At 45.4% G+C, this 12,388-nt stretch overlaps 1 protein-coding gene across 1 annotated transcript in view; it reads left to right on the top strand.

Moving 5' to 3' along the window:
- LOC135920724 (adhesion G protein-coupled receptor E2-like) overlaps positions 1 to 12,146 on the top strand; it is a 240,841-nt gene extending 228,695 nt beyond the window's left edge. Inside the window, exons 15-19 of the mRNA XM_065454952.1 lie at positions 5,369 to 5,493; positions 6,603 to 6,871; positions 8,665 to 8,734; positions 10,498 to 11,215; positions 12,006 to 12,146. Of these exons, the coding sequence (XP_065311024.1) occupies positions 5,369 to 5,493; positions 6,603 to 6,871; positions 8,665 to 8,734; positions 10,498 to 11,215; positions 12,006 to 12,146 (1,323 nt within the window). The remainder of the gene's footprint in view (positions 1 to 5,368; positions 5,494 to 6,602; positions 6,872 to 8,664; positions 8,735 to 10,497; positions 11,216 to 12,005) is intronic.
- Positions 12,147 to 12,388: the final 242 nt, after the last annotated feature.

The raw sequence follows: 12,388 nt of genomic DNA, 5'->3' as shown, positions 1-12,388 counted from the left end.
AATAACCAATGTGGGTATATATTCCCACAATTTAATGTTCTTTGGAATATGACAAGAGACTAATTTATCGAACACGCATCCGATTTGCTAGATAGCGCAGCAAAAGGGGGAGGCGGGATTTTAAAGAGGAAAAGCGGAGAAAGGGAAGCTTTTTTTTTTCGAGCTCATGCACGCACAAAGAAAATGTCAAGGGATCGATAGTGAGTGCAGCATTGGCGGAGAGGTAGAGCCTCTCCCTCGCGTGCAAGAGGACCGTGGTTCGAATCCCGGTGCCGCGCAATTTTCCACCGGATTAAAAAAAAATCTGCGTGTTGATAAAATTGCACAAACAAGTTCTGGAGTGCGGCCTGATTCCGGTGACCAGAACCGTTAACGCACTCTCTCACCAGAGCAGGATTGGCCACCCTGGTGCAGTACTTAGCCACAACATCCTGTATGAATACAACAATCAAACCCCGGCCCTTCAGTCCCCAGCAGTTGCGAAGCAACTCACCACGGCGGCGGTCAGACTTGTGACGCAGCAGAGGGTGCTAAGAATCCCTGGATCTGGGCGGGCCGCCATTGGAATCTGAACCTCGCAACGTTTAACGCTAGAACGTTATCTAGTGAGGCGAGTGTAGCAGCGATATTGGAGGATTTAGAGGGCACTAAATGGGATATAATAGGGCTCAGTGAAGTTACGAGGGCAAATGAAGCATATACAGTGCTAAAAAAAGCGATTAGATTACAAGGGACCCTAGATTCATGACCGTGCTCGCGATGGGCAGGTTGCAATGGCGATGGATCGATAACCTGACGAGGTTAACCGTGTCTCATTGTAAATGAAATTCATCCGTTGATTAAACAGACGTTTACGTTATCGCCGAGTGTGAGACGTATATGTGAATTTGGTAAACCTAGACTAGGTGAGTGCTAGATTAAGTTATTCATAAGTGCATGAAGTGATTGATTTTCGAATCGCTGTGAATCGATGAGGCGTTCGACGTAGTCTTCCAATATAACGTCTTCTCTAGCAGATCATGTAGCGAGAGTGACGCGTGCCTCCTGATAGCACCTATAACTTGCGGATAGCCCAGTGATAGCACCAGCTGCAGGTCCAGTAAGCGCTGACCCCAAACAATAAAACTTGTCCGCCTCGGTCAACACCGGATTCTCGGGAACGACGGCTTGAAACTGTTCCCGAGAGGAAAATCAATTGCGAGGAGTCCTGTACAACATTTCAAGGTTCCATACATGGAAGCCTGATGGCGTGACTAGGAGCTGTTTCCTCCACCCTCTAATGTTTGGGTGGGACGGCAAGTGTACTGCGGATGGCTGTTAGTACAGCGTTTGGTTCGTCAGTTTCGATGAATAAGTAACTACCTTGTCGATACACTCCTCGGTTTGGAGGAATTCCATTTCGCGGTATGTGACCGTAAGGTACGGCAGTATCTGTCGATTTCAGCTCACTGTTCATGCCTTCCAGTGAGTTCGGGAGTATCTGAAGATCTTTGCTGGCTCGTTCCGTCATTCGTTATGGCCGCCTCCGTTTCGCTAACTATAGCTTCAAGGCTGCGCTGTGCTTTGCGCTTGTGTTCTTTACCGAGTCCAAGGTGACGACCAGTTTAGGCGAGACAGCCGGGAAGATTGGACATTCAGGATGGCTGCCAGGTGGTTATCAGATGTCCTGTGTCATGGATGCCATCATGGCCGAAACCTCAAGTTCTTGAAGATTTCTTTTTCACCTTGGTCGGACGTCTGTTGTGTTTTTTGCCACTATTCTACCCGATCAGATGAGACTTCGTCAAACTCTCGAATTTAGCCCTACCCTACATGCGTGTACCATTTGATACGAAATGTACTGAAGCAAATGGTGCTCGCTTTAGTGCTGTTCATAGCGCGTTCTCTATCAACGAATCAACGTTTACTCGGGCCGCAAAGTATGCGAAAGAGTGACAAAGAAGAGCTGCCGCTCAGGCCGCTTGACGGGCTTTAACCGGCATAGCATGATCAGCTGGTAACAATAACAAGACACAAATACAAGGGCAGAGAACTTAGCCTCAGCAAAACAGCAGTGACAGTAATACATGCAAACGTATATAAAGCTTTCAATCATGAAATAAAACACACTGTTGGCAGTCTCACTGACTTTATTTTTCCTTTTTACACACAGCAATACTATGGGAAACTAAGTATTAAACAACACTTGGCTGATTCACATTGGTTATCTTACTGTAGTGTTAGCTAAGTGTCGCAAATAAAAGCCTCTTGTTCTCAGAACTCGCGTCATTATAGCATCTGAAATGTGATACTCATTGTGCAGGGCATCGCGCATCTTACACGGCTCTCCTGGAATATATATGGCCTATTTTCGCTCGTGCCACAAATGGCACTGAACGAGTGAAAAGATAAAAGCAAATCGCCCCTCTAAAAAGTGCCTCGAGCGCGTTGACATGTTGATGGTCGTCTCGCTAAGTTATCTGAAAGACAAGCCTGGTTTGGAGGGGGCGCGTTAATTAAACAACGTTTTGTCATTGTTATCAGACAAGTTCAAACGCATACTTCGTGCTTTTCGAAGGAAGGGAAGCCTTGCGGGAGTAATTTGACTGTCTCGTGATGGATCTGCCGGTGTTTCCTTTTTTTAGACGTGCTTACTGTACTGGTAGTAGAAGTAGTTTAGTATAGTTTGCGTCGTTGCGTTAGCGCCAGCGAAGAGGACCCTGCCGCTCTCTTGGGTGCAACCAGAGTTTCACGCACTTTGCACGAGTCAGGCAGAGGTTGTTTGTGATAGGGGCGCATTTTGAATAATATAGTCATTAGGCGGTTCTCTGAAGCTGACAGGTTTTCATCTACAGCAATGCCCGCATGCCGTGGATGTGCTCAAAGTTGATTAAAAAGTTTGGGCATAAGTTTACGTGTTGATCGAACAAGGAGAAATGTGTCGCGTGAACATTGGGAAAAAAGTTTTACCGGTGTCGGGATGATGCGAAAATTTTTTTAGGGTTATATACTGGCCCAATAAGCACACTACAAGCGAGGGAACTGCCAAATTGTGGTTCGAGTGTACTTTCAGTATACCATCGTGCAATGCTGCAATCAATCATTGCGCACTTAAGGCGGAAACGACAACAACCAACAATAATTTATTTGCGTAGTTGCCCGTCTGTGCTCGAAGAACACATCAATACCGCCCCGGCGACAGCGTCATGGGACCATGGCGCCGAAGCCGTTCTTAAATGCATGTTTCGGAAAGTGTCAGGATTAATTACCGAGAGTAATGAAGTTAGAAGAAGGGCCGTCTGATCTATCACTGTCAGTCCCTGAATTTTTGTGTAGCTATATTTTTTGCACATGACGTAATGCTTGCAATTATAGTTTAAGGTTTCCCGCAAATCTATTTTAAATAATACCGCAACGCCGGAGACGGCGACAGCAACAGTAGCTCTGGTAGTAACATGTCACGACACGTTGTTCATATAGGGTTGGTAATATCGAACGAATGATTAATCCATTATTCGATTAAATGTATTCCGCGAAACGTATAATCTACGTCGGTATCCACCTATCATTTTAATCGACTTGATCGATCAGGCCTGTTCGATTAATCGTTTTCGAGAGTTCTGAGAGGAGTGGCGCAAAAGTTTAAAATGGTACTGTAATGGCGGCGCACGAGCAGAGACTGTGTGGTTGTGGTAGAGCGACTGTCGACCGTTTTTTCTGTGTCTCGAGTGATTCCAAGCCGAGCGCTTCGCCTCTCTTTTTCCACACGCTACCAGGCTGCCCGAAGCCAGAGGCTTGAAACGCTCTCGCAATCTAAGTCATGCTATATCAATGCAGTCGTTGATCGTCGTGCTACTCTAAGTCCACCAAGACGTGGCACAGCATGCCGGCCGGCTTGGAGCATGTATTTGACATGGCGATAGAGTTTATGTTGATTCTAGCCGATTTATTGCTTCAGAGCGTCTATTGTGACATGCTGGTTGTACGGCCATTCAAAGAAAATGTCGGTGGTTTCATCCAAGCATCCCAGCCAATTCACATTCCTTGGCTCTGTGGAAAAGAGTGCGTGTTTTAATATTTCAAGCCAGCAATCTTCTTTTCCATGTGCATGTTGTAATACCTTGCATGTTTTAGTGGAGTTTCGCATAACACTTCTGCCATCTTTTTCTTATTTCTTGTTTACCTGTACTATATAACAGGGATTCACTATTGGAATGTATTTTATTTAATTCTGCTCCAAATGCCATTTATAAAACATATTCTTTATCTTGACGTAATAGTTCTGCGGGTACCCGAGAGAGGTGTTAAATAAAGGGTAAGCAAGGCATGCGCTCAAACTTAGCTAAGTGCTACAAAGGAAACCCGTACGGGTTCCTCGAAAGAAAAGTTTCGCGGTTGAAGAAACCAGGAAGAATTTTTCTTAAACCATGAAGCTTTTCTTTCGAAGAACCCGTATGGGTTTCCTTTGTAGCACTTAGCTATGTTGGAGTGGATGTCTCGCTTTCCCTTTATTGTTTATATTTTCAAAAGCCACTAGTGCGACCTATATTTAGTCTTTAACAAATGAAATATTAGTATTCATCAAACGTTTATACTTTTGTATTTCTAACTTGATTTACGTACGTAGCCGTGTTTTAACTTATTAAAATGTTCCTGGCAAAAATTTGGATTAATCAATAATTGAGGAAAAAATGCATCGAAAGCGATTAATCGATTAAAGGCTGAAATGATGAATGATTATTCGTTGGTTGAGTAAACGAATTAATTGGCCATCCCCAGTTGTTCAACAACAGCGCGCTAGAAACGTCATTCTTTGTATTTCTGTTGCTACATGGGTGTTCTCGCCGAGGAAAAAAAAATTGAATACTGCATGTTGAAGCATACGTGGCCATGTACGCTGTAGACTCACAGGTCAGAGAATATGATAAGTCCTGGCAATAGTTGCTCTGTGTCTATTGGTCAAACTCTGCGCCGCGTAATGGCGCTACCAACTCTGCTCTGCACGTCTACGTCTCCGGTAACCGTGCATTTCATAGATGGTAAAGTGAATGTGGACGGGCTAAAATTCTCCAAGAAGATGACGCTGCTGGCAGAATTTGTGATGTCGTCACTGTTCGTGGTGTGAATGAGCTCAGAAGCGCATCACGATGCCTAGCAGTCCTTGTGCACTTAAAGATGTCAGGGAGCCAACATACTGTACAATATATGTCATACCTTACGATTAAAGTAGTTCCAGGGGTGACATGACGGATATATGAGTGTTGCGATCTCTCAAGTTCGACTTGAAATAGGATGACCACTAAAGGTTCACGTGTTTATTGGAACATTTTTGCGAGGCATGTGCTGTTTTCATCTCGTGGATAACTGCGCAATCTCCACGTCTCCCTAGGACCCTCTTCCGGGAAAGACTACGGCACGCCACCACTACCGGATTCTTTCGCTCATATCCTACGTAGGGTGCATCATGTCTGTCGTCGGGTTATTCTTCACGATATTGACCTATGCCCTTTTCAGGTGAGCTTCTAACGCTGGACGTCTGATCGCACGTTTGATCGCACGCTCGCACGTTTGATCGGCGCATGTTCTGCTTGTATTGGTGACGTCGTTCGTTTCGTTGTTATGTGGACAAAGTCAGCTGCAGCGTTTCATTCAGGGGTAATCCTAGGCGTCTGAATGAATGCAATTCAAATACAGTGTGAGTGGCTGTCCTGTAGATGGCCGCAATTCAAAGATGATAAGGTGGGCTTAGCACGTCCCCCTCTTCACCACTGAAACTCAAGTAAATGCAGAGAATTGAGTAAACAAAGAAGAAAAAAAAAACGTTCAAAAGGGGGCGATCACTTAGCTGGACCAACCTGGGAATTGGAGGGTTTATTTTCACTGAATATTGCGGACAGAAATAAGTGCTGGACAAGGCAGGTTGACTGTACAGTGCACTGCGTCCTGTGCGTGTCCTGGCGGCTGTGTATCCTTGAAAATCCTGTAAATGACCTATATAATAATACCATAGGAAGCTTGTTGCAACTTTAGAATAAGATACAGTCAAACTTCTATACATGTCAGCTTTGCAATTGTTTAAAACAAGCACCAGTTGAGAGGCATATATAGGCAGATCACCGTGCAATGAATTGTGCCTGCATTTAGTATTCAAGTAGAGATCCTTCCCTAAGGAAAGGGATGTAAAATTATCTAGAGCACCAATGTATTTTATCCTTATTTTAACGGAAATAATGCCTCCAAATTCAGGCTTCCATTAAGGTTAACCACACATTGAATTCAACTTCAGCATCGCGACAGGTAAATAATGAAAATGTATAATGAGTTAGATATCCGTTAATTAAGAAGTGGCATTGTTTGCGGTTTCCTAGCGTCTGTCGGTGTCATTAACGCTTTGCTTGAAAATGTTACCGCTTAAGCTCTACAGCCTTGTTTTTGATAATTACTCAATCACGGAGCGCCGAATTCCACAAATCCTTAAGCACGCGTAAACGTCATTCGAGACACGCTGGCGGAATTCTCTTGTCACGACTGTCTACCACATTCTTTTACGAACACTTGTGGCACCAGATTATTCGTGAATACAGAACTTGCTGTGTTGTCGACGCTCTCTTCCTTTCCGACAGGTGCCTGAACAAGGACCGTTCGGGCAAGATCCTGCTCAACCTGTGCTCGGCGATGCTCTTCCTGAACGTCTCCTTCCTGCTGGGCTCGCTGCACGAGCGGTTCCCCGGGCTCGAACTGTGCCTCGGAGCGGCTGTGGCCACGCACTACTTCCTGCTCGCCTGCCTCGCCTGGATGGGTGTCGAGGCCTCCAACATGTACCAGATGCTGGTGCACGTGTTCGCCACGTCCGAGACGTGTTTCATGCTCAAGCGCGTCCTCCTCGCCTGGGGTGAGCGATCGCAGATCTATAGTATTACACGTCCCCCCGCGAAAACTATACAGCTAGTAAAACAATACGAAGGCATTAAAAGGGATTGAGCTGCGCCTAACTAGTGGTGAAATTCCACGCAATGCCGGAAGGAGTGAGATTGGACCCAACGGCGACAAGTTCTTTGTTCGTCCACCTACATTTACTTTTCCCAGTTATTACTACAGTTAAATCTACAGTGAGCATTATACTTGTCGTCCTTGGCTTCCCTTTCTCTTGTGTTCACATTGTTATGCCTTTAGTCGTCTGTACGAGATCCGATCACCGCTTACGTGACAATGAAATTGCAGCCCATCCGATCAGTATGACTTGTCCCTGCCATAGCCTATATCATGCTTCCCTTTCCAATGGGCACTATTTATTAGGCTTACAGAAAGGCTAAAAGGGGGGATGTTTGTTAGTACTTCACGTGGAAATTTCACCTCACAAAGTAAACAATAGCGGGAGGGAGACAACACATCCCTAGCGTTCTGTCTTGTGACCTCTTTTACGTGCTAGTCTGCTTTCCTCTTGCCTCGCCGGAATGTCGACATGAAACCGCCAATTGTTGCTACCCTCGCCTCTGAAAGCGAAGTTCGCTTTTGTAGAATTTGGTCCAGGGACTAAGTATCACTGAAAGTATAAGGCTCAGTCACGGATACGTTTGCCTTATTAAAGCTTTAACTTGGGCGAGTAGGGTCGTACTTAGATAAAAACGCAGTGCGGCTGAGACAAGGACAATAACATATACAAAGCTACGTCACAAGCGCTTGTGATGCGGCTTTGTGTTTCTTCTTGTAGTCGTGTGCAATTACGCTGCGTTTTTATCTGAGCTTAGCCCGGTGTTGTTCAACGTAGTTTATACCATGTGTCCCACGTAAATTGTGCCAAAAATACAAAAAGATGCACATATCACGCAGCTACACCGAACCAAGGTAATGTCGGTAGGAGCAAGGCACACTATTTTTCTGTATTTCGTCTAATTACATAATTGGTTATGTTTACTGCATACATTTCTGAATTATTATATTCAGAGCTAAAGTGTCAATGAGAAAATTGTGAATCATTGTGGAGAATTTTCGATCCGGCTTCCTGTTGTTCAGTGCACTCTACATAAAAGTTGCTTTCCAAGCCTGAGAAAAAGTCTGTGAAACACGATAAAATGTGCATTTGTTATGCCACGAAACACTGCTTTGTGTTTTGTGGCAAACAAAATTACCTTAGTTCTGTCTAGCCGCGTGGTGCTTGCATATATATATGTTTAATTTTGCCCACGTTTTTTGGAGCACATAGCATATGATTGGCTTATATACCTTTCGGCTTCGTTGTTCTATCGGAAAGTTATGCAGCTTGGAACACATGCCGTACGAGCTATCTCACTCAATGCCTTGTAAGAGCTGATTTTTGTTGAGGGTTCATGCACCCAAGCAAGCTATTATGGCGCCTGACTAAATGTGCCAAAATATTCATGCTAGCAAACTCTAACACAGAGACTTCACATAAAGTATTTATATGACAAATACGTTTCCATCAAACGTTTTTCCATACCGCGTGCGGAAGCCATCGTGAGACTTGAGAGGAAGTGGTGCAAAATGGCGCTCTAGTCATGAACTAACGGGCCCAAATGCTTACGCTTCTGCAGGTCATCAAGAGAATCGCGTTTCCATTGGTCTTGAAGAATATAACAGCTCTATATGCAAACATAGTTAAATATTTGGGTGTACATGGACCTATATTTCTTTATGTACCGATTCTTATGTCATCTTGTATTCCAGGAATACCTGCTGTTATTGTTGGAACTTGTCTGGCCATAGACTTGGAGCCTTATAAGGATCAAGACGACTAGTAAGTTGACGCTTACCCTGGTGAATGTGTGAATGTTGGAAACGTGTGCTCGAGGCTTACGGAACGCGGTAATAATTATTTTTTACTGGGAGGGATAAATACAAAGACACTAAAAACGCACCATTCAATCTTACAGTCAAGCTGCACGCAAGACAATGCTGAACCTCAGCTACCTACGCATGTCTTGATGTAAACTATTGTATATCTCAACGTGCACCCTAAAAGCACGCAGTAAAAATGTCGCAGCCGCTTTCTTCAAAAGTAACTACCGATCTTAAGTTCAATTCTATTTAAGACCGTCCTCGTACTTTCTGAGAGAGAAATCTTACTCTTCCTCTGGTCAAACAGCGGAGACATCAGGCAAGCATTTCGCTTTCCCAACAATGGCTTGCGTTCTCGGCATTCGTCAGCGGTCGTCTGATCGTCTAGGCAGGAGCGCCAATCGCACGCCGTCTACCCTGTGACGTAGGAGGCAAAGAGAATGTTCGAAAAGTGAGGTACCTGTTGGGATCTCACCACGGAGTGAGCAATCACGGCCAGGAGTTTCGAAAACTCTTGAAAAGGTAGTCAAACGTGGAGACAAGCGGCTACTTCCGTATATGGTGGTGTGGGCGGCAAGCTGTGGTTCTTGCTAGCGAGTGCGAAAGCCATTGTAAAAGCCACTCCTGAATCCTGTTAAGGGCAGGGAACCCATATGCACTTTTCGTTTGTATGGTCTGCTCTGACTTTCGAGCGTAAACAGGGCACGCCTGTAACTGATTCGAGTGGTTTTAAGTGTGCTTACCCACCGATAACAGGACTCACGCAAGCAGGGTTCTCTCATGCCAGCGCATCACGTGACCACACACAGACATAGAGATTATTTTCGCACAATATATTGCTTGTGAAGCATAATGTATGAGGAATGCCTGCACCAATGTATCCTTCTATTGAACTCTATCCAAGGCTATACTCTAACAACACAAAGGTGACAAGCTATTGAGAAGACATGGCAGTCATTTAAATAGGAATTTTCATCTGAATGTCGAATAATTTGTCCATCGCGTTCCGATTTATGTAGTCCACTTGTGCGGTCATCTTTTCTTGAGTTTGAAGCATTAAATAGTTTAAGTTCCCAGAACTTAGTACGCTCATGGCTTTTTAGCCATTGAATAAAACGAAACGTCGTACAGACAGGTAACGACCTAATATCTCCGGCTAACCACGTCTAAACATTCTATGAGTTCGTGTAGTATACATGAAACATTTTATAAAACACTCACCATCTCGCTTTTGAATAAATTTGAGATATGACGCGACGCACTTCTTCGTTCACAGATCTGCGCTCCTAACACGCTCAACGACCCGATTTTTACCAATGAAGTTGTCGCAATGCTTTAGGTCGCGCTATTGGATTTGATGCAAGTTACGAGCAATCGTTAAACATGAACTGTACTGCCATTTCTATTCCTTCACGAAAGGGGCAGCACATTTCTCTTCTGAAAACACAAGTTTATAGCAAAATGCCGGAATCCTTAGTCCACCATATTTTACTGCCTTAATGCGAAATCGTTGTTTGCAATGCAGATGATGCGAAAAAAAAAGATTTGCTGCACTATCAAAAACAACTGACTACACTGCTTGAATCAGCAGTAACCTACAACAGCATACTCTTTTTACAACACCTTACCTACTAGCGCAAGAGTGACGTTAACTAGATACATAAGCAGTTCAATGAAAAAGGTTTTCAATTCATCTATTCTGTTTTCTTTTTGTTATTCTAGTTGCGTGATATCGTCCAGAAACCCATTCATCTACTACATCGCGTTCCTGGGCATCTCCTGCTTCATCCTCTTCGTCAACTTGCTCGTCTTCATCATGGTGACGCGGGTGCTGTTCAAGCCGCGCATGGCCGAAGCCAACGCCAAGGCCGCCGACCACAACTCGTGCTCGGGCTCCAGCCCCGCCACCGCCAACCCGCCCATCTCCGTCGCGCAAGTGCGCGGCGCCTTCACCGTCATGACTCTGCTCGGGGTCACGTGGATATTCGGCGTGTTCGCCGTGGGCGAAGCCAAGACCGCGTTCCAGTACGCCTTCTGCGTCTGCAACTCGATGCAGGGCTTCCTCATCTTCGTGGTCAGGGTGCTGCAGTACCCGGAGGCACGCGCCTCCTGGGCCCAACTCGTCACCACGGGGACGTTCAAGAAGCACCGCGGCGGAGCGGTGCCCGCGGGGTCCTGGTGCGCCAACTCGGATCCCAAGCAGAACAGCCATTCGTCCATGGTGCGGGTGACGTCCTGCAGCACGGACAGCACGAGCACCGTGGTCTTCAACAGCAATATCTGGAGCAAGGGTGGCGGTGGAGCAGCAGCAGGTGGCAGGGACCACGCCACGATCCTGCCCCGTTTCTCGGGCGTCCGAAGGTTGCTCAAGAACTCGAACGTGCAGAAGGACGACAAGAGCGCGGCATCACTGCCTGAGAAGTCAAAGTCCTCGCACAAGGTGAATCCTTAGGGCTTTGTGGTAGCTTAATGCTTGCGATTGCGTGCAACACAGCCATCAGCAACTTCGTCGATGGCGCAATGAATTTCTTTGGTCGTGAAATTGCTTTATTTAAAGTTTCCTGTTAACACTTATGTCGTTACCCTGCCCAGGTTACACTTGCAGATGCAAAAGTGGGAGCGTTATACTGATAGGCCTAATTTGCTGCCCCAGCTCTCTCTTCCTTAAACCACCAATTTAGGTTCATAGACAGTGCCTTCTAACGCACCTGTTTTCCGCTTTACGTCTTGCATAGCGTTCCTTGGTCCCACGGTTATTTGCTGTACCACAATATTGTTACCGAAAATTACCGATTTCTTTCGTTTGGCGTTAAAGTGTTCTTTGTTTTTGCGTTCAAGAAAGTTTGGCATTGTATTGCCGCAATACCAATAAGGGTCTTTCACACATGTACATGGCACATAACTAGAGTAAATGTAAACGATTCAAGCGAGGAATGAATCGATAAAGTATCGAGCTATCAACATATTATGTTTTAAAGTATCAAAACATGATACGGCTGTACCAGCAGTCATCTGGCATGCACGTTGTCTTCAATATTGGCAATTTTGTGACATGTATTTAGGCACAACACTTTTGAAATCACACCTTGCATTGGCTTCGGCCAATCGGAGCGTTTAAATTTCTCTTTGGGCATAGACCTAGTGGCTCTCAGTAGCCTAGCGTTTTTTTTTTTGCTGTCCTCCATCAACAAATTACCTTCGTTTTTCACACTTTCGTTTCTCTACTCCAGGTGGTCACTGACGAGACTGACTCCAAGGAGAACTACAAGGAATTTTACTCCTCCGAACATCAAATCCCTTCTGTGGTCCCAGACCTCTACTCAGGCCAAGAGCAGGAAATAATAAAGACCAGCAGCGTGAAGGCGTTCTGAATCATATGAGTGATCCGTCGCGCGACATGACCACAGCAATAGGCGTGGGGAGCGAGAAGAAGGCACACATCTTGTTCGCCTACGCCGGTATCATTGTGGCATCGTTGGACGCTATTAGTGGTATCCGACAGTTAAGTCTAACAGTGTCGTGTAATAGGAAGTGGATTTTCTACGTTCGTAACGCAGGAGCCCGTAATGAGTATCACCTTGGACAACGGTCGTGTCTCTCGGCTGTGTTCAGT

Source organism: Dermacentor albipictus, chromosome 6, assembly GCF_038994185.2.
Source record: "Dermacentor albipictus isolate Rhodes 1998 colony chromosome 6, USDA_Dalb.pri_finalv2, whole genome shotgun sequence".
Taxonomy (NCBI): Eukaryota; Metazoa; Arthropoda; class Arachnida; order Ixodida; family Ixodidae; genus Dermacentor; species Dermacentor albipictus.
The sequence above is the reverse complement of the archived record's forward strand: the minus strand, read 5'-3'. Positions and strand labels throughout refer to the sequence as shown.